Source organism: Ambystoma mexicanum, chromosome 5p (genome assembly GCF_040938575.1).
Source record: "Ambystoma mexicanum isolate Mex_15411 chromosome 5p, UKY_AmexF1_1, whole genome shotgun sequence".
In the NCBI taxonomy this organism is placed as follows: domain Eukaryota; kingdom Metazoa; phylum Chordata; class Amphibia; order Caudata; family Ambystomatidae; genus Ambystoma; species Ambystoma mexicanum.
The window spans coordinates 890,042,120-890,068,461 of NC_090930.1; the positions used below are offsets into that span (position 1 = coordinate 890,042,120).

The 26,342-nt window shown below is 45.3% G+C and overlaps 1 protein-coding gene across 1 annotated transcript in view; it reads left to right on the plus strand.

Moving 5' to 3' along the window:
• PKD1L1 (polycystin 1 like 1, transient receptor potential channel interacting) overlaps positions 1-26,342 on the plus strand; it is a 2,330,280-nt gene that overhangs the window by 704,251 nt on the left and 1,599,687 nt on the right. Inside the window, exons 16-17 of the mRNA XM_069613333.1 lie at positions 1,772-1,834; positions 3,782-3,958. Coding sequence (XP_069469434.1) covers positions 1,772-1,834; positions 3,782-3,958 — 240 coding nt within the window. The remainder of the gene's footprint in view (positions 1-1,771; positions 1,835-3,781; positions 3,959-26,342) is intronic.

Genomic DNA, 26,342 nt, shown 5'->3' on the forward strand with positions numbered 1-26,342 from the left:
CTGGCAAGCCTTCAGATGTGTCCCAGGACCATTCTGTGGACTAAATAGCGCACGCCTCAGCTACCTCGTTGCATCAGTTGCTGTCCCTAGTTTGGAATTGGGACTACACGGACAACAAAAGGCCTCCCTCTGCAGTTGCAGTTCTCCAGAATCAAGAGATGCACCTTGCAGGACCAGCTTTTTTGTTCCACCATAAGGGTCATCTTCTGGCATCTGATTGAGGTTGCCACCACTCTTCTCCCTCTGCATTATTTCCTTTACGATCCTCCAAGGTCATTGCCATTGTGGTGTTCCTTTCATCGTCCCATGGTCGTCCAGCTGTCCAGTGCCAGGAAACGTCTCACCATAGCACAGAACTGCCAACTAACTGGATATAAATCCTGATGACAATGATGATCTCTGCTCCAGCAACCCCTGGGCCACCTCTGATGGAACCAAGACATGAAGCAAGTGGGCCCAGTGAATTCAGGAGCCCGAGAAGAGGTCCCTGAGAAAATGTGAATCCAGGAGGTCAGCTAATACACCTTCTCTTAATTCCCCCTGCTTCCATAGCGTTTAACTGATGCAAAGTCCTAACTCTACCTCTCCCTTATTCAGTGAGATCGGGTAATGGATCCACCACCTTTGTTTTCGCAAAGGTGGTGGGATTGGGAGAGGATCCTTAGGAAGAACTTTGCTTCCTTTGTTCTTACAACTTCAGACATTTTGCACCTGCCTATTGACTTTGCTACACTTGTTCGTTTAGACTACTAAAACGACTCCTAGCTCCCTTCAAAGGGCTCATTTGGGACTTTGGACTTTTGGGGCATAGACCCGAACTCTTATAGCCAAAGGAAGGATTTAAGAGAGCAGCCTTATTTTCATAAGCCTGTGCATTGTATGTTTACGTGCTTTATACTGACGTGCTCCCAAATTGGTTTATTACTCACCTTTGTCTTTTCTAATCCATTATATATTCACTTGTGCACTATAGTACAATGTGTAGCCAAAGCTGCCTAAGCTGAATGTACATTGCTAATAGCGTATGCATAGACATTTACGTACCTGTGAATTTTTGATTGATAAGTTTGTTCAAGGCCTAAATAAATATACAATTTTTATACATTCTGCCTAACTTGTATTATTCAGAGTGATCTGTGTGTCCTTAACTAAACCCTTCTCCCACTTTACTATGTCTAAGCCTTACTGCTCAGTCACACTAACTTGATAGTCTGGCTAGACATTAATGCCTTCCCTGTTCACTAGAATAGGGTTGCCTCTCAGAATCTGTTCACAGGACCGATTCTGAAAATCACTCTTAACATGGTATACCTGGAGAGTTACAGTAGATGAATACACGTGGTATCAGATGTTTTACTTGGAAGGTGGATGTTATTTTGGCTGCTGCTTGTTCTATACTTTACTATGATCTGTTCTTCAATACACATTGCACTGATTTTTGTACAATTTAGCAAATTCTCAGAAACCACTAGGTTCTTTTCTTAAAGTTTTTTTTAAATGTACCATCAACCAGACCTTTTTCTTGCCAGTTTTTTTTTCTGCTTCTGTAATAAGACCACTTAATTGCCTGATGGGAACAGACCTTTTTTGTGGAATTCAGACTATCTGAGCCATTCTTGCTGTTTCGGTTCAACTATTGAAGGAAAGTTGTAGTTCTTTGGTCTTAATTGCTAAGGAATGTAAATGCGTGCGTAATGGCATGAGATGCTTTTATGACCGTGTGACATTTTGATTTTCCAACTGATTGCTTGGTTTTTTTACTCCTCTATAGATTTTGAGACACACTATACTGGTGTCCAGGAAGGAGGAGGGGCTTCTGGGGGCAGACCAGCAGGTAAAAGACACATTTTACTGATTCCCAAATACAAAATGAATTAAATGTTGCTACTCCTTTTCTTTACTAGAAGGTAGCATAAGAACCTGATCAGAAGCCAGTGAGGTTTTGTTTAAGCTTTCAATAGGTTTATTGCAGATACATTGAGCATGCACTTCCCCAGAATGAACACGCAAGATTAAAGTATATTTGTTGGAGTGTATATGAGCAAAAGCATATCGATATTTAATATCCGACATAACGTTTTAAAAGAACTTGAGGTTGCTACACATACAAAGGGAGCCTGCAAACGTGAAGAATGAGAGAGTTGAGGTTAGTACAAACTATTTGCCCTTTACAAGTCAATCATAGTACAAACACCTTAACTCCTCACACTCCACCACTACTTCCCAACACTTGCTTGAAATGTAGTTTGCATCAAACCCCTTTCTGTTTGGTATAGTGCCTCTAAATGTAGTCCCGAGGTGTAAATGGGACTACGGCAACATGTTGGCTGGTGAACAGGAAATGGGCGACACATTTCATGGGAGTACCCAAGTTCTTACCTTTTGATCTGGACCTGGCCTTAGAGAAATCAGTACCACCTGTTTGTACTTTGTGGGTGTAGTGCCTCCACCTGGGGTGAATATGTAGGGCATACTCCTGGATTCCCCACCTATAAAGGAACACCTCCAAACACAGGTACAAGTGCAATAAAACAAGTCAAGAACACCCAAACAGTTCCTCCCAAAGTGCATTCAAGCCCCACAGAGGCTATTCTATATATAAAATAAATAAGCAAATACATGCTTCGTTATGGGGAAATTGCTCTATGATAAGTAACACTCACGTTTTGGCAGATAATGCAATTCTTAAATAGCTCACTTAAAATAACGCACTAATAAGTATATGGGCAGAATTACATATGAATACTTTTGAATCCAACAATGCATCTAAACATAGCACTTTTCAAAGATTAAAAAACTTTAAAGTAGCTGCAACACATTGTGTGCATATGTCTTTAACTCGAGTCCCAAACGCATTCTCTTTTTATAAGCGCTGATGAGCTTGCCCCTTTCATCACGGCACTAAACAATAACTCCTTCTCAATTTGCAACGTCACAGAGAATCTAAAAGAAGCCTGGGTACTCCCCTCCCCTCCTCAAGAAGACCACACTAGACGCCAACTTTCCCACCAACTACTGCCCCATTACAACCGTACCCTTCCTCCTCAAAATCCAAAACCATCTGGAAAACCACAATCTCCTCGACATCCGCCAATCAGGCTTCCAGGCCGGTCACGAAACAGAATCCACCCTCCTGGACTTAAAAATCCAAATGGATTAAATCAAAGATAATGGCAACATGGCTATCCTCCTCCTTACATGACCTCTCAGCAGCCTTTGACTTGGTCAATCACAAAATCCTATGCCAACACCCATCCTCAGCTGCCCATTTCTCGGCCAAAGCCATAGCCTGTATAGAGTCTTTCCTATTGAACCACACTGAGATTGTTCTCCACCTCAGCGGCAGCCCTTCCTTTCCCAGTGACCTGTGGAGTGCCTCAAGAATCATGTGTCTCACCGACCCTGTATACTATCTTCACCAAACCCCTCTTTGACCTCCTTGATGTCCTGGGTGTCACCTACATTAACTATGCGGACGACACCCAAATCCTCCTACCCATCTCCGGCTACTACGATACGATACTCCAATGCACTAAATAAACTATACCAAACCATCCAGGCATGGATGGCACAACACAGACTATGCCTAAATGATGAGAAAACCTAACTACTCCTTATTGGTACACAATCTCGGCTAAACACACTCAATAACTATGGCATCTTTCTAGCACTCTTGTATGTTGTAGTAATAAGTGTTTAATTCTTTACTTCGGCAAAAGCCATTTGATGATAAATAAGTAATCCTGTAAAACATTTAACTTGCGGTTTGGTTTAATTCCAGGAGAGAGCAGCGGCAGTACCAGCGTGTCCCCCGGTAGTGGCGTGGTCTCGCAGCATGGTGGCGGTGATGATCTTGTTGATTCCTTAATTGATGTGACCCAGCATGTGGCCCTGCTAATGCCGGAGTGGAGAAAATACCTTATTCCCAGGAGCATTTTCCAAAGGTTCACAGCATCAGGTGAGTCTCAGACTTAATTTTAAAACCTATCCGGCTATCTTCTATGGCAGGAGCCTAACTTGGTATGACTAGAGTAAACTCAGGAATCGGTAGGAGTGTCACTCTTCTACATATCAATGGTTCATTTGGAGAGCAATATAGGAATTGTCAAGAAGAAATTATGGTATCCAGTCATTTTACTGAAAAAAATTTAGAGTGGTAAATTTTACTGAAGTAAAAAAATACCAACATTTTAAAATAAATATATATATGTAGTGGGGTAAGAGGTTAAAATGGGTGGGTATTGGGTTAAAAGGGTAGGAAAACAGGGGTCTTGAGGGGGTGACCCCCCCCAAATAAAAAAAAATGAAATTGGTATTTCTTCTGTATTTTGTACCTCAGTGAAACTTACCACTGTGAATTTTACTTCGGTAAAATCACATATAAGCAAAATATTTCAAGTTTAGTTAGTCTGTGTGAATTAAATTTCTTTTTGAGAAGTCCCAGACCAATCTGCTCCACTGTCGGATCTAATGCTCACATGTAATTCAGAAGCCATGGGACCTCCTCTCAGGACAAGGGGCGAATTTGTTTCTTGAAGACTTTCTAGCCAAGATTTAATTAATATAGCCGGCAATGTCTCACCTTATATAAGATTTTCTAAATGTGGACAGTTTATCAGTTTCGAGGGGATTGTGTCCTCTGACGTATTCCACATCTATGAAAGTAATGACCACAGCAGTGCTGCCTCAGAATTCTTTTTCGGCTTAGGCGTCCTGCGTCGATGACGTCGATACGTTGTCCCTCGAGGGCCTCTGCCGAGGGACAGCGATATAACATCCGCTTATATCGGTGACAGGTTGTTTTCACCGGATGTTATATCTAGGACGCACAGCGCCCGTAGCCCCAGTTCCGCTTTTTCCGCGAATATGTTAGCTTCGGAATCTTGGCGCGCTCGTTTCTTATACTTTGTATTGAGAACTCGGTCTCAGAGTAGGTCCCACCATTCCTCTGCCTCTTGTAGGCATTCCTGGAAGCGCCGTCACAGGTCGCCTTCCCTGTCCTCGTCGGAGGACTCCGCCAGTCGGCGGGTGACTTGTCCCACTAAGTCTTCATCGTTGTCCGAATGGGACGCATTCCGCCAGCAGATGACGATTTTCGAATCGCATGGGCACCGTTCCGTCCACGCCTTCGAGAGAAGCCGGCAAAGAATGAGCTAGAGCCACCGCTCGCACGCCTTCGGGCTCGGGCGGTCGACGCGATCATCGGGAGCCGTCGAGGTCCCGATCGGACAAGGTTGATCACCATATTGTCTGTTAAGGGACTCTCTCTCGAGGCTTCGAAGAAGTCGGCGACGCCATCAGCGCCGAGGCCGTCAAAGGACATTCTCCGGGCTCCGGCTTCAAAGCAGTTGACGAAGTCATCGGCGCCTCGGTCGACCTCGACGCCAATTCCATCGGCGCCCTTGACCGCTTTTGAGGAGAATTTACCGCAGGTGCCTCTGAGGGCTGTGGAAACTCCGAGGAAGGCTCTCAGTAAGTCAGTGAGGCCTGTTTTTGAGCCCTTCTCTGGTCATCCCCCCAGGATGGATTTATTCCAGCCTTTGGATTACATTTCAGAGGTGGAAGAAGGGTCGGATGAGGAGGGGATTGTGCCTCCTGATGTTCCTGATGACCTGTTGTCTGGTCAGTCAAATGGAAGACCTACGTCAGTCTTTGCTTGACGCCAGTGGTCTTGACACCTCTCCGGAGGTTCAGTTTGGCAGGCCTGAGCCTGGTACACATGCCGAATCCTCGTATAGGCGTCTCATGTCAAGGGTGACTGAGTACTTGTGTTGGTCTGCTCCACCTGTTCATTTTCTGCAGGATGACCTGACAGATATCCTGGACCAAGGTCCACCCACTGAGCTGGTATTGCCATTTCATTTGGCTTTGCAAAGAGGGGTGGCGGCGGCTTGGACTGCTCCAGAGAGTCTCCCGGCAGTGAATAAGTCGCTTCCGAAAAAATACCATCCAGCCAGTGGTGACACCTGCTACTTGTCAGCGCACCCCACTCCGGAGAGTTTGGTGGTGCAGAAGCTACGGCCCCAGCGAAGCAGGCTGCGTCCCCTACCATCCCTCCTGATAGGGACGACAAGCGCTTTGATGGTTGGGCGAAGAAGGTATTTTCTTCTGGGGTATGGCTTTAAAGGCAGCCAATTCCGTTTGTGCCTTGGCAAGATTCACTCAGACTCTGTGGAATTGTGCATCTTTGGCAGCTGAACATATTCCCGAAGGGGAGGAACGGGATGGTTTTCTAGCCCTCGTCCAAGATGGCAAGGATGCCATGTGTGAATTCGTTCAGTCGGGTCTTGACATGGCAGACTGTGTCAGCTGGTCCATGGCGGCGAGCACCGTGATGGGCAGGTTCGCGTGGTTGCGGAAGTCGGGGTTTGCTCCCATCTTGTAGAATGGCGTGCCATTACTTCAGATGTGTGGGTTCTGGAGATCATAGCCCATGGCTACAGTCTTCCTGCAGAGGCCTCACAACAATCCACCGGGGAAGCTCTCTTTGAAGCGTCCGGATCCGCTCCTTGCGCAGGAAATACTGTTCCTGCTGGAGAGAGGTGCCATAGAACTGCTGCCTGTAGCGGAGAGGAACAAGGGATGGTATTCCCCATATTTTTTGATCCCGAAAAAAGACGGAGGCTTGAGACCTATCATGGACTTGTGTGGTTTGAACAAGCTCCTCAGGAAGCACAAGTTCAAGATGGTTACTCTTTCTCAAGTCCTCCAGGCCCTTCCACTTCAGGATTGGTTGGTGTCTCTCGACCTCAAGGATGCTTACTTTCATGTGCCGATTCATCCCAAGCACAGGAGGTACCTGAGGTTTGTGGTTGGCGACTCACATTTTCAGTTTCGGGTCCTGCCGTTCGGATTGACCTCCGCCCCGAGGGTCTTCACCAAGTTGATAATAGTGGTGGCACCGTATCTCAGGAAAGGGGGGATTCACGTCTACCCCTACCTGGACGATTGGGTGATCGGGAGAGCGCGCCCTGAGCGCGCCCTGGATCATCTGTACGTCACCTGCCACTCCTTTCACAAGCTGGGCTTCTTCCTCACCTTAAAGAAGTCTCATTTGACACCTACCCAGCGGCTCCAGTACCTCAGAACAGTGCTCGACACATCCCTGGGGCTGTGTTCGCCTCCCCAGGTGAGGGCTCATCACATTCTGCAGATGGTGGACAGGTTTCAACGTGCCCAGAGTCTCCCGGCGTTAGAGTTCTTGAGGTTGCTCGGCCTCAAGGCATCCTGCATTTTTATGATGCCAGAGGCCAGGCTGCGGATGAGATCTCTGCAGTGGGCTCTCAAGATGCAGTGGTCTCAGTTCTCCGGCAGGATGTCGGATCACGTTCAGATTCCGCCCTCGGTCACACAGGATCTTCTGTGGTCGGCCGTCGAAGGAAATCTGATAAAGAGTGCTCCATTTTGGCAACCATGGCCGGAGGCCACGATCGTGACGGACGCATTCCCTCACGGGGTGGGGAGCTCATGCTGAAGAGCTGACAGCCAGCGGCCGTTGGTCTTTGTCGGAGTCCAGACTCCAGGTCAATATGTTAGAGCTGCAGGCTGTCAGGCTAGCCCTGAAGGCTTTTCTGCCGTCTGGGCGGGGGAAGAATGTCCTGATTATGATGGACAATACAGTGACCATGCACTATCTCAACAAAAAGGCGGGGCAGGGTCACTCTCGTTGTGCAGGGAAGCGATGCAGCTCTGGTTCTGGGCCATCCAGCAGGAGATTTCAATCTCGGCGGTTCATCTGGCCGGAGATGAAAACACGGCAGCGGACACTCTGAGCAGGCAGAGCACGGTCTCTCACAAGTGGGAGCTGGCTCAGGAAGTTCTTTTGGAGATCTTCGCCGTTTGGGGAACCCCACAAGTGGATCTCTTCGCCACCAGTGTCAACCGGAAGTGCGAAAGATTCTGCTCGCGAGAATTTCCTCTAAGAGGAGCCTTAGGGGACGCGTTCGTAGTGGAATGGTCCTTCCCACTGCTGTACGCGTTTCCTCCAGTCCCCGTAATTCCACAAGTGTTGAGAAGGTTACGGAGGTTCGGTTCCTGAATGATCCTCATTGCTCCGGCATGGGCCAGGAGAGCGTGGTACCCGGACCTTCTAGACATGTCCATCTGCCCTCCATGCTGTCTTCCCTACCGAGAAGATCTGCTCTCACCGGAGGGGGTTCGGGTTCTCCCTCCAGAGGTCAAGTCTCTCAGCCTAATGCTTGGTATCTGAAAGGTTGAGGTATAAGGATTGGGACCTCCCTGAAGACGTGATGGAGGTATTGCTTTCGGCCAGAAGGCCCGCAAAGAAATCCCTGTACCGTTGCCGTTGGAGAAAGTTCTGTGACTGGTGCAGGGTATAGAATGCGGATCCTTTTCAATGTTCAATTCCTTTGGTTTTGTCTTTTTTGCTTTCTTTAGCCCACAAGGGCCTGCAACTGTGTACCATTAAGGGGTAACTGGTGGCGCTGTCCATATTTGAGCGCTCGTCTGAGGAATGTTCTTATTTTAAGATCCCTTTGATTTCTCAGTTTCTAAAAGGGCTAACTGTGTTTCCACCGTCGCCTTTCCAGGTGCCGGGATGGGATTTGAATTTGGTCTTAAAGTTCCGAATGGGAGCTCCGTTTGAGCTCTTGCATTGTTGCCTGTTGAGACTGTTGTCATTTAAGACTGTATTTCTAGTTGCAGTTACTTTCGCACGCAGAGTGAGTGAGTTGCAGGCACTTTCCGCCAAGCCACCTTTCACGGTGTTCCATAAGGACAGGGCTGTCCTTAGGGTTCGTCCTTCTTTTCTTCCGAAGGGTGTGTCGGAATTTCATTTAAGCCAGAAGGTGATTCTTCCTGCGTTTTATCATCCTCCGCATCCTTGTAAGGAAGAGAAGAGACTCCATAGGTTGGATCCTAGGAGAGCTTTGAGTTTCTATCTCTCACGGATGTCCCGGGTCAGAGTGGACGATCAGCTTTTTGTTGGTTATGCTGGAAGGCGTTTAGGTCAGGCTGTTTCCAAGCAGACATTGTCCAGATGGATCATTTTGGCGATCTCTGAGTGTTATCGTTTGGCGGGTAAGGACCCCCCAGTAGGCTTACAGGCTCACTATACTGGGGGTGTGGCTGCTTCCACTGCTCTACAGAGGGGCGTTCCAATTTGCAGTATTTGCGAAGCAGCCACATGGGCTTCTGTCCATACCTTTGTGAGACACTACTCCCTGGCCTCCATCCATGGGTAGGATTTGGCAGTCCTATATTCAGCAATTTGATTGGGCATTCTAAATTTGTATATTCTTTTCCCACCTCCATACGTTGGAACTGCTTTGGGAGTCTGTCATAGATGTGGAATACATTGGAGGACACAATCCCCTTGAAGAACAAGTTACTTATCTTACCTGGTAACGTTCTTTCGATGGGATGTTGCTCCGACGTATTCCACATCGAACCCTCCCAGCCTGCCCCTCTACAGAATTTCTTATGCGATTGCAGCTTACGTTTCCGCAAGGCTTTCTGTAGTCATACTGGCAGAAGATTGGTGCCACACGTTCTGGGAAAAAACTACAACTGAGGCTACGGGCGCCATGCGTCCTAGATATAACATCCGGTGACGTCGACCCTCGACGGAGGCCATCGAGGGACAGCGTATCAACATCATCAACGCAGGATGCCTACGCCGGAAAAAAATTCCAAGACAGCACAGCTGTGGTCATTACTGTCATAGATGTGGAATACATCGGAGGAACATCCCATCGAAAGAACGTTACCAGGTAAGATAAATAACTTCATTTTAAGTAAAATCTTGTCAGCAAACACATATGCAAATAATTAATCCTTCAGTACCAATGTCCACAATGTCCGTTTTTTTGGGAAAGTCTACCTAATTGCTCTTCTGCTTGGAAATCTAGAAAAATGGATGTTGTTTGCCATTCCCACCTCCGTATTCCTACCCTGGCCCATCTTCATATAAGTTGCCTTACTAAACAAATGGTTGTATTTGAGAGTGAGGTAAATTTAATTTACACCCGAGCAAGGCCGCTCAGTCAATCAGGTGGCTGGAAACACGGGCGAGAACTGACATTGTCCCGCCTGCATTCCACTTGCCACCCGCGCTACCTCCCTGTGTGCTGCCATTTTGTTTTAGGTGCATCAACATCTCATTCAATCTCAAATTCTTCTGCCCTCTGGTGCCGGCATCCGCTCTATTCTTTGACAGTCTTACGGATCTCGGCTTTCAGCAGCTGGTTAATGTGCCTAGGCAAACCTTGGTCAATAACTTGATCTTGTATTCACAAAAGACCCTTTTCCTCTCAACCTTTTGGTTGAGCCTGTGCTTTGGTCTGATCACTTCCTAGTATCCTTTTCACTTAAGCTTCCTTGTCCTCATTTTAGGTCCTGTCTCCCTAAAATTCCTCGCTTGAATCGGCGTAGAGCGAATCATGCCTCTTTGCCAGCCAAAGTGGCTGAAGACTATCTACAGGCTTCTCATGTTGATCTTAAGTACCTTACTAAATAATTCCTGACAACAGCCAACCTTATTGCTCCTTCTTTTCCTACCCCCCTGCGTAATCGACTGTCAGAACCTTGGTTTTCTGATGATTTTAGGGCTGCCCCTCTTCGGCTTCGCCAGGCCAAACGAGGCTGGGGCCGCTCGCATGGGACTGAAGAAAGGCTTGCCTATAAGAACTGCACAAACCTTTACCATACCTTAATTAAGGAGGCAAAACATTGTTTTTTTTTCACTCAAAAAGTTGATCGGGCACTCAATCAATCTAGGCAGCTCCTTTTTGTCGTGAAGTCACTATTTTCGGCTGCTGAGTGTTCTGCATCAGTAGTACCAACTCAAGAGCTCTGTGATTCATTCTCGCTCTTTTTTTATCACAAAAGTTGAAACTATTCGTTCAAAGATCAGCTTGGTCGCCTCCTTATGCCCTGCACAGCAGCTTGCTACTACAGAACCCGGACAGGTGTGGCCTTCCTTACCAGTGTTTACCACTGATGTGGTCACCAAGGCCATTGCCCAGCTAAAATCTGCGGCTCCCTCTGATCCTATTCCCCTATCCATTATTTAGGCTATTTCCACAGCCCTTATCACCTGGATTATGCAAGCTGTTGATGTGTCTTGCCAGACTGGCCACATACCTGCTGAATTGAAACATGCAGATGTCATCCCCTTGTTGAAAAAGCCCTCCCTTGTCGATCCTGCTTTTCCTGCTAACTTTCGCCCCATTTCACTCCTCCCTTTCTTTATGAAATTGTTGGATGCTCTGATCTCTCCCCTTCTTTCCTCCTTTTTGGAGACTGCCAATGTCCTCAACCCCTTCCAGTCCGGCTTTCGTCCTGGGCAGGGGACTGAGAATGTGCTCCTCTCAGTTCAGGGCGATCTGACCAGGCTGGTTGACAATGGTGGGATGGGAGCGCTGATTATTTTGGATCTCTCCACAGCCTTCAACACTGTCGACCACCCCACTGTAATATCTTGCATTGTTAAGATTGGCCTGGCAGGTTCATTTCTTGCCTGGCTTACTTCCTTTCTGGCAGAGCATAGTCAGACACTCTCTCTCCCCCCCCTTCATCTTGGCCTTGTCTCACATAGTCGGTGGCGTCCACCAGGGCTCCGCCTTGGCGCCAATGTTGTTCAACATTTATATGCAGCCTCTTCTGATCCTCATCCACTCCTTTGGCTTCCGATTCCATGCCTATGCTGACGACAACCAGATCCTGGTGCATCTATATATCGACCAGGCTGAGGTGACGTGACGTCACGTCTTAGTCTCTTGCGAATTGGATGAATAAGAATTGGCATAACCTTAATGGCGACAAGACAGGGGTTCTTGTGGTTGGCACCCCCTTTCCTTCGCTGTGGACCCGGCCTTCTGGCCCCGGCACTGGGTGCCTTTCCGGCACCGGTGGCGACAGTCAGGAACCTGCGTGTTTTCTCTGCCACACTTTCTATGAGTGCCCAGGTGGCGGCTGTCTGCAAAGCTGGACGGTTGTAGGTGAAAGGATCCAAAACAAAAGGATCGAATGCCTTTTTTTTAGACCAAAAGTGCCGGAAAAAAAAGGTTTTGAATGCTTTTTTTTTATGGGGGTGTTCTATGGGGGGGTTCCCTCCCAACCCCCCGTTGGGGGGGGTTCCCTCCCAACCCCCCGTTTTCCTTTTTAACAAAACTTTTTTATGCACACTAAACTAAAAAAATATATAAATATATATACAAGCATTAGAAACTTTTTTTTCGGTCCTTTTGGTTTCGAAAAAAAGGGCATTCAATCCTTTTTTTTCAATCCTTTGACTGGACACCAAGCTGGACAGTATCATCTGAGGATTCTTCAGAAGGTCCTTCCTCTGCTCTCTCGAAGGTTTGGTCACCGGTAGTCGCCGCCCTGGTATTCAGTTGCATTGATTATTGTAATGCACTCTATCTTGCCCAGCGTAAGAGCCTGATCCATTGGCTTCAGCTATTACAGAACTTGGTGGGTAGGGTAGCCATGAATATTCCTTATGGGAATCGTATAACACTGGTTCTTCGCTCACTTCACTGGCTGCCGGTGGCAAAGCGAATTGAATTCAAGTCTTTGTCTGGTGAATCAGGCCTTTTATGGTCTCGGTGCTAGTTATCTTCAGGTCAAATTTCTCCATTAGCGGCTCACTCGTGCTCTTCGCTCTGGCTCGGCTTGTTTGCTTACTCTTCCTTCTTCCTGTCATGTTAGGATCGGAGGTCGGACTTTCTCAGTGGCAGCAGCGAACCACCTAGAATTCAGACGTCTTTTGAAAACCAACCTGTTTCAATTCGTTTCCTCTGCTCTACCTTACTCATCCCAGCGCCATGATGCCCTTGGTGAGAGTGCGCTCTACAAATTCTGTTAACATAACATTCCACCTGTCCCACTCCCACACCGTCCTCACCCGCCTTTCTCTACCCCCAATCCCAGTTACCTGCTGGGGGCTCTCGGCTCCCTGCTCCTTCCTATTGGGCTGCTTTGGAAGTAGAAAAGGGACTTAAGCCATGTTAAATTTACTGTGGCGGCAGCCATCTTGCTTATTTTTCCACAGGATATTGGGCTCGCGAAATACACGCTGAGCCCATTACCTGAGGTAAAAAAAAAAACATGAAAACTATTTACACCCTGGATGGCCCCACCCATCGAGAGTGAAAATAGCTGTCATCCCAGTGTCTGGGGGGTGTACAGGGCCGGTAACGGCACTGAGCACTCGCTGATGTCTTGGCTTCCCTCAGCAATATGTTCAAATAGGTACACACAGTCCCTATTTATATATTGACATCTTACTCCACCAATAGGGATATCAATTTGTATAATACAATAAAGAGTAAGATGATTCGTTTTCTCTACTCACACCCAACCACCTCAATTAGGAACCTCTGATAGATTTTCCAGCACTACAAGTCCTGACAAAATGGACTGCGCTCTAAAATTTGGCTTACAAAAATATTATTTATTCAAAGTATTTCAACTAAAATTTAAACATAAAAAACTACCCTCACCTAACACAGTGCAGCTTCTAACAATAGAAAAAACAGTTTCTAAAACATCGGCCTCAAATTTTACACATACACAAGACACAGAAGATATCACATAACATAAAAATCTCAATGTGTCATTAAAATAACAATCCCAACATGTTTGTTCTTCACAACCCCTTTCGGGCGAACATTCTTCAGGGGATCATCTAAAACATCCACTATTCTCCTCAACACTGTGATGAATGGGTAGTTTCAGGCACCCTCAAAGGGAAAAAGACCAACGGGGCCTGTAAAGGGAAGACAGAGGAAACTAATGAACTCAAATGAGAAGGGGTGTTACAAAATATAAATAGGAGGCCGGCTCAAAAAATTGTGCCAACCTCACAAGGGTCCCAAACCAAATGGGCCACTAAGATTTACCTTTAATTGGTGAACCTTCAATGTGCATCTGAAAATGACAAATTTGCTAGTCTCTCGCCAATGGGAAACCAATACTTCAAAAGGCGTCACAGTCCGCCGAGGTATCGCAACACCTAAATAAGACAAATCAACACACAGAGACCACATGCTCTGTTTCAACCATAAGTCACTAAAACACAAGCTATAACAAAATAGCAACAAAACTATAGGCATAATTACTTCCACAAATGTAGGGATGGGTACCTCGGAAAGCAATGCAGCAAAGAAAGCCCCCAAGACAGCATCAAATGGACCAGATCCAAAAGATTCTATGGCTTATCACAGTATCAATCTGTAAAGCAAATATAATCGTAAACAACCTGTGGTGCCTTACGATGTCAAAATTTCCACCTTATCCACCCCATGCATTATCAGGACTAAGGTTACCATAGTGAATAACTGGATGCCCCTCTCGTGCCAAAGTGTATGCCAGCACAGCCCACGTGGCAGATATTACAAGGGCACAACTGAGTGATATGCGGACACCACCACCACGTGTCAATACGGGCATGGGTGTAATTAAACCACACCCTAGTGAAACACCAGTACATGACATCTGTAGCAACTAAATCGCCTGGCATTACAACCACTAACACCGTGAGTCATAAGGTCGCTAGGCAAAAAACATGCCCACGCATAATAACGTGCGCATAGAGTACGCATGTCATACAGTCACTGACAAGCTTACCTGTACAGCACGCTCACTCCGCCTCAAAACCAAAACGGCGGTAGAAAACCATTAGCCATCCACCCACGAGTCCATACAATCGCGGAAGCGTTGTCAGTGTAACTAAAACCCAAACATAGGGTGTAAACACTGAAGAGAGACCAATCTCCTCAGCGGGGCACAACGTTCCTGAAAAACAGGTGGCCATCTTAACCAGGACCCATAATCAATCCACACACGGAGCGTGCGGCCGGTGTTGAGGAGATTAATGGAACCAGATCTACAAAGCTGGACCATTGTTAACAAATAGTGCAATATGGTGCGATTACACAAAAGCAGCACAAAATATATTGGACCACATTTGCAAATACATGGTATTAAGAAGTATACATAAAATTGTAGTCAATACATTTTTTGTAATTTTTTACAATTTTATACGAAACCGTGCCAGCTCTAACACTTCATATTCAGAGTCGCACCCCCCATGTATCACAATATTGAAGGGCACACTCAATTTATGGAGGCAGAATATATAGACATGATATAATCATACAATACTCATTCATATTTGACTAACCAAATGCCAATCAATGCTCTCATTGAGCCCTAGCACATTACTTTGTAATTTGAAAATAATTTTCTGCTCCAAATTCAGTAATTTTTGATCTGTCTCAGCTTTATTGTGACCATGCACCTTTTTCAATATGAGCCACGTGAAGTCATTATGGCCATGTTTCATTTCAACTAAATGTTTGACTAGAGGGGCTGTAATCACTTCATTTCTAATGCAGCTCTGATGTTCCACCATTCGAACTTTGAACTGCCTATTAGTCTTACCCACATAATGTAGGCTGCACGGGCACGTGATTAAGTACACAACATTGGATGTGTTACAATTGGTCATTTAAGTAAAAACCCACTTGACATTAGGCAAAATTTTTATAGATCTGATTTCTTTTGTTTGGGCACACATGCTGCATTTGCCACACGGAAAATGTCCTTTCACTTCCGGCAAACCCCACAATCTTGTTTGTCTAACAGGTGGTGTATGGATTTCTGTCACATCATTTCTGATCAATATATTCCGTATGTTCTGACTTGTTTTGGAGGCCACCAGAGGTGGCAACACCTCTTTGCCTCGGTAGACTTTCTTCCATGTTTTCATAATAATGGTTTTGATTTTGTAGGACAAATTAGAAAAAGTGTTCACAAAAACAGTGCCGATCTTTCTCGTGGTTTTTTTGCTTTTCTATAGTAATGCCTTCCGGTTATTATTGTAAGCTCATTTGGAAGTATTTCTAATCACTCTAGACGGGTAGCCTTTGGCTAACAATTTGTGAGTTAGCACATCCGCACTCTGGCTGAAATCCTCTTTCAAGCTACTGTTGCGTTTCAACCTTAGAAATTGTCCAAAAGGAAAATTGGTCTTTAAATGCTTTGCATGATGACTATTAAAGTGCAATAAGGAGTTTTTATCAGTAGTCTTCTTGTATGGCTTCACTTTCAATATCCCATTGTAATGAAAGATGGTGATATCCAAAAAATGAGTCTCAAGATCACATATAGACCCCGTAAATTTCAAAAACCGGTTCTGTTGGTTAAGCCAAGTCACAAAACAGTCAGCCTCTTCCCTCGAGCCATCCCATATGATCAGTATATCATTTATATACCGCAGCCACTTCCTCAAATGATGGATATAAGGATTAGTGGCTGGGTATATCACTGCTTTCTCAAAATACTCAACATAAAGGTTAGCTAGATTGGGAGCCATGGCCGCCCCCATGGCAGTACCCTCAATTTGTTGGAAAAATGTCACTTGAAATTGGAAGAAATTTTGAGTAAGGGCAAACTCCGTGCACCATAAGATGAAAGCATCACACAGGATGTCTGTCCTCTCTGCTAAGCAAAATTTCTTCAACCACCTCTAGCGTGGCTCTTTGGGGTACCATAGTATATAGGGATTGGATGTCCAAACCTATCAAAAGGGAATGGCCTGGGACAAATTATATACTCTCTATTTTGTTGATGGCATCAGTGGTGTCCCTCAAGTAGCTTTTCATTTTTAAAACAAAAGGTCTCAGATAAAAGTCTGCAAATTTCAACAGGGGTTCCAAAAAGGAGTTTACTCCAGAAACTATGGGCCGCCCTGGGGGATTGACAAGTCTCTTGTGTTGTACCTTAGGCAAGATGTAGAAAACCAGTACCCTTCCTTATTCCCTGATAAAAAAAACTCATATACTTGTTTACTGATCATTTCTGAGTCAAATGCTGAAGCCACTTTTTCTTTTATAATCTGCATAAGCCTGGCTAAGGGGTCACTAGTTAGTTTCAAATGGCTGATGTCATCTGATAGGAGTCTCTCACATGCTTTTACATAGTCACTGTGATTCATTAAAACAATTGCTCCCCCTTTGTCTGCTTGTCTAATGATGAGATTCTTGTCTTTAGCTAACTTCAGCGCAGATGCTTTTTGAAGTTTACTAAAATTCGAGTTGTGTGACTTCTCACGGGACTCTAGCTTTCGAACTTCCGCCAGGACCTTTCTTTCAAACACCGTCGATTCAGCGGTGTAGGAATGGCTCGGCGCACAAAAAGTAGACACATTACGCAGCCCACTATAGTTGTTGCTGGTATATCCTTCATGTTCACTGAAGTATTCATTTAGGCGTACCTTTCGCATGAACGCAAAAAACTCAGTTCTAAATTCGAAAGGATCATGTGATTTAGTGATGACAAAGCTGAGACCCTTATTAAGGGTACTTTCTTCTTCAGGAGAGAGTATATAGTTGGACAGATTTGTAAGCCAATTTTAGCGCGCAGTCCATTTTGTCAGGACTATTAGCTTCCCTCAGGCCTTTCTAGGTGGTTTGAAAATTGGGGAGGTTGGCGTTTACTCTTTTTTTACCCTTCCACACGGAGTTCACTTGTTGATTCGGCAGCACAAGTGAACCCTTGCCAGTTCTTCAGTGGTAGTCTTGGTTAATGTCATGTTTACTGTAGCTGGCAAAACTCAATTTGAATAAAGATCACTAATAGACCAGATACTCGCCACTTCTCCCCCTCCCATGTATAGTGCTAATGGAGATCCCGCTTCCACTGAGAATCACTTAATTATGCATCCAGACCTATTTATTTCTTTAATTCTAGCACTGTGGTTGCAGGGCATCAACAATATTTGTATCTCCTCTTATAACTGTATGTATGAGGTTTCACCATAATTAGAGTAATACTTCTTCCACTTCTGCCAGCAGGCAGGCGGACCCTGAAAGCATCTCTGAAAAGATTGCTGTCTACTTCAGGGGTTTAAAATGGAGCCCTACATAACACATCCTCTGACACGCAGACCCATCTCGATAAATTCATTGTAATCAATCACCACACCCAGTTTCCTGTTTTCATGTCCGTAAAACATGGGTCACCTCCCTTTAGCCTTTTAGGGCATTCCCAAGGGATTTTCTTTTATTTCTTCTTTTCCAATTGGCCACTTGAAAACGGTTATTGATTATACCCTCCCACTTCCCGCAACCTCTTCGCTGTAATACCTTTATTCAACTGGCTAAAAGAGATTTATTGGAAGTGGCAAACATTTCTCTGCAGCTAACGCACACTGGGCACTTGAGATGTTGCTGGGATGGCTTCTTTCCCCCCCAGTTTGGGAGGAGGAGAGACTGAATCATTGCTAGGCAACAGCTGGTTACCTAGTAGTGAAGGGCTGAGCAGTCAAAAGTAACTCTTGGAATGGAAATTACTTGGTTCAGTTATAATGTAATAGACATACAGCTTTCAATAAGAGGTTGTAACACAAGATGTTTTATACAAATAGACCAATATCTGCAGGGAGAAGGGCTTTTTGTGGAGGTTAAAGTTAAGTAAACTTTATTACATTTTCTGGTTTCTGGCTTCTGGGTTCACAATTTATACCAATTAGAGTTGAGCCCAAGGTTCAGAATAAAGCTTGTGTAGATCAGCTTTTGCAACAAGTCCACAGTCCTCTCTAATTCTCCTGCACCATTTTTGTTTATAACAGAAAGGTCTGCATGTAAGCAGGTTACCAACTGACTCGCGGGAGGTCCAGAACTTGAAACCAGATGGACACTCGTTGCTAGGTTTCAGTATAGCTGCAATGTTAGCAAGCAGTACGGTTTTATTACCATAAACGCGCCGAATAGTTGGTGATCAGCATTCAACTCAGCGGTGGACTCTTCACGGTTACCATGAAATATAGAAGGTTATCGATAGTTCTTGGTTTCCATAACGAAAGTCCACTGACTTGATCAGTTACCAACGCTCAAGATTTGCCAGTTCTTCTCGCTCTTCATGACCGATCTGCATATGCATGAAGAGCAATACGTCTCGGGGAAGAGACCTCTAATGCTTTCAACCCAGATGGGTTATGAAATGGGAGCACAGAGCTGTTGTCTCCCTCTGATTTTCTTTGTGAAGTTCGGTATTCAGAGACCATAACAGAGCTTTGACATCAGATGGGTCTTAGCAAGTTCATTCAGCAAGGCTTCTTCGTGTGTTTGGGGACCCATCCAGAGTTAGGTTAGACAAATGTTGCTCACAACCAGACTTTACACAGATATATATTTTAGAGATGTTATTAAAAGAAATGTGGTCAAGGTAGTGGATGATGGTTGTTGGGTTGTTGTCATAGTTGAATTGACACATTTCAGGCACCATCTCGATATCACTTTTCCCCTTCTGTCTAATCTGTCTGCCGGCTACACCTTCACGATTCCCGATGCCAATGTCACAATACTCTTTCTTTAAGCTCCTTCCAAGCCTCTCTCGATTCTGGCCTGCTCTGAGCGACGTCTCTACAGCTGCTCACTCAAGTTCACTTTACCGCTACCGCCCGAACCCCTCTGCTCCCTGAAACTCTGATAGTATACACTACGCACGGACCACCATGCTAACTTTATTTGCACCGCCCTCATCTGGTCAATGCCCAGATTCCAGGTCGGATCTTAATGTACAGCATTCTCCCTACTCAAAAACATGCACGTCTCTGACCGATCCTGGCACTATGGACATCGATACCCATACTGATAACAATATACAGTACTCGTATTCATTAATTTTCGCATCGGCCGACAAGACTTCTTCACATGCTCAATGTGTATTCTCATCTTATAATGCAAGCCGTCACCATTATTTGTATGCCCTGCTTACCCGCTGCATTTTTCTGCCTTGTATTCCTCTCTGTTGTAGCCTTCTTATCCTTGAGTGTGCATACCGACCACGCACTCCACATCTCGTGTATTTCATGCATATTATGTACCTCTCCTTATAAAATAAGTGAGTCCACCAAAGTATGCATTCCATGTACCTGCTATGTCCCTTTGTATACAATGATGCAGTTCCCTGCACCATGAGGCGAGCTTTCCAAACTATGCATTGCATGCACCGGCTATGTCCCTATCTATACAATGATGCAGTTCCCTGCACCATGAGGTGAGCGTTCCAAAGTATGCATTCCATGCACCTGCTTTGTCCCTTTGTAAACAATGATGCATTTCCCCGTACCATGAGGTGAGCTTTCCAAAGTATGCATTCCATATACCTTATATGTCCCGTTGTATACAATGATGCAGTTCCCGCACCATGAGGTGAGCTTTCCAAAGTATGTATTCCATGTACCTGCTATGTCCCTTTGTATACAATGATGCAGTTCCCCGCACCATGAGGTGAGCGTTCCAAAGTATGCATTCCATGTAATTGCTATGTCCCTTTGTATACAATGATGCAGTTCCCTGCACCATGAGGTGAGCTTTCCAAAGTATGCATTCCATGCACCTGCTATGTCCCTATATATTCTATGATGTAGTTCCCGGCACCATGAGGTGAGCTTTCCAAAGTATGTAATTAATATACCTGCTATGTCCCTATATATACTATGATGTAGTTCCTCCCAAGAAGTGTGAGCTCTACTAAGTATGTACGGTAAGCATCTCCTGTGAACTACCTTGTTCACTGCTCTTGCGCCTCTGCATAGTTACCACAGTTCTCTCCTTGGGTTTCTGCTAGTATTAGTTACTCCTTATTGTGATGAATCCTGCGGACTCATCCCTTATTCCCTGCCTAAATTGTCCTCCCAGGTGGCCAGGGAAAGGCGGGCGTTTTCTGATACTGACCTTGGGGGATCGGGGGGGGGGGAGAGGTCTGCGGGAGGATCACCTGGGAGGAGAAAAGGCTCAGAGGATGGAGAGGACTCCTTGGGATGAGACACAGTATTTGTCTTCCCATAGGGAGGAGGGCTGCGCAATGCCAAAGTGTGTGATGGCTTGATATAATAACCATCTTACTATGCCGCAAGATAGCCAATACATAGGGGTGAAAACCATCACAAATTCTGAGGCCTTAGGAGAAATAAAAACCCTTTCAAAGTTCCTGCTAAAGACCTTGACACCCAAAGGTACAGTGAAAGGCAAAATATGAATAATAACGTAGAAGAATTGCCTTTCCCTTTTCAATCAGGTCTGATGGCTAATCCTTATAATATACCTTTAAAAAATATTACAAGGAACAGATTTGGGTTTAGAAGTGAAAATCAAACTCAAAAACCTAATGTCATTAGGGACTTCAAGTCCCAGAATTCCCTAAGAACTGGGACGAAGAAGATGGCTAAAAAAGTACAATGTTGCAGGAGTGGTCCGATTGTTAATGCAAATGACCCACACCTAAGGGAGCTGGAGAGGTTTAAAAGGCCCCCCTCAGGTGCAGGTATAGGGAGAGAAGAGCAGAGGAAGTAAGAAGCAGAAGCAGCGTGGTTCGTGCAGGCAGCCCATGCAAAAGCTGGATGAGAGAGAAGATGCTGGGACCACTGTTTGGCAGAGATCAGCTGGCGGCCCTGAGAGGGTCTTTACCTCTCGTTTCCTGAAGTGCAGAGGTCACGCAGCGGGAAGCAAATGCAAAGGAAGCTTTCCTTCCCGGGAGGCTGTTTCAGGTGGCTGGTATTCATCCGAGGGCCTCAGAAGCGAAGGCAGCTCCAGTGGAAGGTGGCACGGGCGGCGGTGGACTTAAGGAAGGAGTTTGCCGGGTCGCAAGAAGCCACAGACACAGGAGTCCTGAAGCCGGCGCGAGTAATGGAAGCACACTTCATACCCGGTGAGCTCACAGGCTGACAGTATCCCCGGAGCGCTCCTTCCTTGCTCGCATGTGCAAGGCAAGCGTTCGGCGAGTGAGGAATTCTCGCGTATGAGTGAATGTTGTTCAGAAAGCACTTTTGAATTTCAAACGGTTGTAAAGCAGCAGAAGCAGCACTCGCATATGAATGAAGGTGATCTTGAATACTGAACTAGTGAAAAGCAGCAAAAACATATTGTAACAAAGCCAAATGACTGTAACCTTAAAAGTGTGAGCCTGTGGAAAACCCAGCAACCCAAGGGGGCGACATTGTTAAGCGTTAACACATAAAAGTATGGCCCAAGCCAAGAGAGACTCAAACCAAGGTGTTGGGCAGAATCCTGTGCAGTTCCCTTAGGGAGCACTACAGAAGATTAAGACTACAGGTATTAGCAATAAATCCCCTTTGGTATCAGTCTGTACCACAAAGATTTAGTTGGTAGCTGTGGCTAAGCAGTCAGACTTATCTCAAGAGGGAGATGAGCAGTATTCAGGGTTTACACAATAGGACTACAATACTAGGGTACAAGGAAACACTGACCAAAGCTTTGTATTAAAAAGAATATATATTTATTTTACACACTTCTAGTTCAACACATTAATCAGTTATTAAAGCAAGTTAAAATCAGTCAAGAAAAGTATACACAACACCATAGTTAAATTGTAGACAAGTTTGAGCAAGACTGAAAACTGAGCAAAACGGCACAGTGAAAACCAAACACAAATGGCACTCTAGCAATTTCTCACAAGGGAGGGAAAGCACAAGTTATACAGGAATTCCTTCTTACACTTCCTATAAGTTTGTGAACAAGTTTAGGCAAGGCAGTACTTTAGCATGTATAATACTTAAATGAAAACCGAGCAAAATGGCACTTGACAAGTTTTAAAAGTGGGAAGAAGAAGGTGGTTATAAGACGTCAGTGCACCAACACAGTTCTAGTTGAGAAGCAATCTAGAGAAGGCAGTTCTAACAAATGTAGCCAGAGTCAGTAGGCCTGTGCCAGAGTCAGTGGTACAGGGCAAAGGCCCCAGGAGCAAAATGTTCTTGTAGCTGCAGTCAAGTCTTTGGTGAACGATTCGAAAAGGTGGATGCTGAAGGTAAAAGACAATGTTAGAGGATAGGGGCGGCCAACCCAACAGGTAGGTAAAGGATTTAAAACACCTTTAGCACTACCGTGCAAAAAGGGCGGCCTGGCGGAACAATGTACCTTGAAATGTAGAAGAGGCTCCTGCGGTGGCGGTTGTTCCTGGCAGTTCCTGCAGTTCAGGAGATCCAGCAGAGGAAGAGAGGCTCTCGCCGTGGAGGAAGGTTCGAGTTACTGCACTGCCCAGGGATGAAACGAGCCGCAGTGCTGCCCAACGAATAAAAGGTACGCTCCTTTAAATCGCGGTCCGGGTGGACGGGTGCCTGGCTATCCAGTCTGAGTACAGGGTACTGGTGAATTGACCAAGGCAGGTCCGGGAAGGTGATTGGCAAACTGGTTGGCCCCACCAGCTCAAGGGAAGAAGGCTCTTGCAGATGAAGATCTTCTCTCGTCGTGTGGAGAAAAGTGGTGAGACGCTGCAGCGAGGGGTTCAACGGTGGTTCAGTCGTTGCAGATGTCTTTGGCTTCTCTCCTCTTCAGCTTCTTAGTTCCAGTGGTGTCGTCTTGCTCTTCCAGTCCTCAGGACCCTGCTTTTATGCCAAAATATCCCCATTCATACAGCCTAGCTGTCACTCACACAGTGGAGTGGTCATCCTGGCGGGAGACCCTTCAGCCTATCCGGGCAGAGTGCGACATGGGTTGCTGAGGCAACCCTGTCCAGGGGTCCTACTCTTCCCCCCCCCACACAATGGATCCACCCCAGACTCAGTGGCGCCGAAAGGAGGGCTTCTTGGCAGAAGCCCGCCAAAAGGACGAACAAAGGATCCCCGACCTGGGTTAGGAGTTTAGAGAAAGACACGAGAAAGAAGTTAAGTTCTGGCAAATAAAACTTACCGGAGTGAAGTTAATATAAAAATAAACCAGCGGTATGTTAGAGGCTGTCAGTAAATGTGGTAGCCTCGAACAGTGGGAAAATCCCATAGGGAAATATTTGTGGTCGAATATTTTTGGTAGTAACCACTGCCACCAGCCAGAAACTTTTCAGAGAGGGACTGTACGGTACCCTCTTGAAAATGAACATAAGGGAAAAACGATTAATCCTTGCCAGTACCTCCATATTAAGATGGGTTGTACTGGTTTTGTTCATAAAGATTGATTAGTAAAGTCAATGGGGACTTTACATGCCCTGGGAGACAGTAGTCAGTCCCAGGGTATGGAGTCTGTTTGGGGGTCGCTATGACACCCCTGTGTCACTGCACAGAGGTTGCTGAGATAAACCCCATAGACATTAAACTAAAAAAATAGCCTTGCACACACATAGCAAATATGCCTAAGAGGGGGAAAAAGAGTCACACTCTTAGAACGAGAAAAAAACAAACCCTTCAAATCCAGCAAAGCTGCTAGGGGACTCTATAGGTAAGGGAAATTAGCCATAGAATGAGAATTCTCCCTAACACAAGGCGATTACAATCTAGCAAATATTGTCAACAACAGAAGGGGGGCTACTGGAACATTTATAAGCTGTGACATTTGTTGCCCATACGTTGCACAACATAGGGTAAAAGCTGCTATAAACTCACATTGCCAAAGCCAAGGGAGGAACAGGAAAATACCCTATCCCTGTCAGTCATTGGCTAGTTGTGTAGTGGGGAAACAAGAGTGGGAAAAAAGGCTGCGCTTATAGAAAAGGAGATCCAGAAGGAGAGGAGCATTATTTGCAAAAGAGTACTAAAGAGCACCAATGTGAATCTTGTTTTCCTTGAAGAGTTGAAAGTAATGAAGCTGCATCTTGTGACTATTATGAAGATGTTGTGAACTTCTTGTCAGTTGACTTTCACCACAAAAGCAACTGTTGTGAAATGCTTTTCGGGCAGGGGAGTATACCTGGATGGCAAACCTTTGGAGGAGTAGGCCGAGCATGGGAGTAAACCAGGTGGAAGTTGAAGTGCTAAAAAGTGGTCCTGACAGAGACAATTTGTGGTTTGTGACACTGTTTGTGACACTGTGTAAAGTGGTTACAACAAAGCTTTATGTGAAGGCATCATGAAGTAGACACAGTCAGCTGAATAGAGTTTTGGGATACAAACTTTTATCAACTAAAAAGGAGAGTTGGAAAAAGGCCTAACTTGCCCTATGCTAAGGTGGGATGAATAAAACTAATGATAGTCTCTGTCAGGAAGTCCAAAGCAAATGTCTGTGTACAAAACCAATATTTGCTCTCGCATCTAATTGGATACAATGTGTAGGGATGTCAGCTTCAAATGAGAAGTGTTAAAAATAAAAGTTCAGAGCTTCTTCCAGCTCTTAGGTGGAAAAGGAGTTTCCCTTCCTCAACGTTCAAATAGTTGAGAATAGTTAACGTTTCAAAAGTGGGGTACCTTCCCCTAGTTTTCAAGTCTTTCAATGTTCCTAAATAACCCAATTCCTTGGGATGCTTCCTTGCTCTTTGGGTTTGGATACCATTCACCAATTTATGAAGTTCAATTCCTCAATTTCAGTTCAAACAGGTTTTCCTTTATTCAATCACAAAGTGGCTTTTCCTTAGGTTGGTGTATTCGGTCTAGGGGCAGTTGTCGGACCACAAGGTCCACCCAGTACAGGTCACGCAACAAACACACCTGTCTTGGATCTGTTTCATTGGTATCTTGCCACAGTTTCAGCTTCACAGTGAGGCTTGACTTATCCTTTCAAGTGCCCTTGAAGCTTTATTGTTGCTTGTGTTCTCACCATTCACTTCTTTAGTAGCTTTCACTTGCAAAGACCAACATAGGCTTCCCAATGCACTCTCCAGCTAGGAAACGTATTCTCTGTTTCAGTTTTCTTGATCAAAGCATCTGGTGCCCTTTTGCCAGGTTTCTCTTGGATACAGGCTTTCTTTTCTCAACCATTCATTTCTTTCCGTAAAATGCAATAATATCAGTTTGACTCTTGGAAATGCTTGCTTGACTCTTGGCAGTGCTTGTTTGCCTTTTGACAATGTTAATCACAATCATTCACTGATGCTCAATTGTTTGGCTTTGTGTGTTAGCATTATTGTTCATGTTAGTTCACAACTAATTCACTTCACTAATATCAAGGTTTCCTCTGGTTTTATCACAGTTCCTTAATTGGCTGTTGTATTTGTTCTGAATTTCCTCCAAATTTAGTTAAGTAAGGGAGTTCATGTAAATATAGTGTTTCTTTTATCTGCTTGTCATATATGGTGAATTTCCCACTGAAACACGTGTTGGTACGCCACAGGGCTCCCAGCGCTCCTGGGCAAACTTGCTGGTGTCGCTTGACATGTCTGATGTATGGCTGTCCTTTCAGAACAGCCACCCTACTGTGTGATTGACAGCCTAGTCTGTGCATGATTGCTAGAAACCTGCATAAAAGAAGGGCAGGGTTTTGGGATTACAGGCAGAGTCGACCACTGGGAGAAACACCCAACGAAGAAACCGTGAACTAAGTTAACTGCAACCTCCTGGACCTTGGAACTGCTTGGTGAAGCTCTGCTGCTGTGCTGACCTCCTTTTTCACCTCAACAGAGAAGCTCCGGACTGAACAACTTCTCCCCTT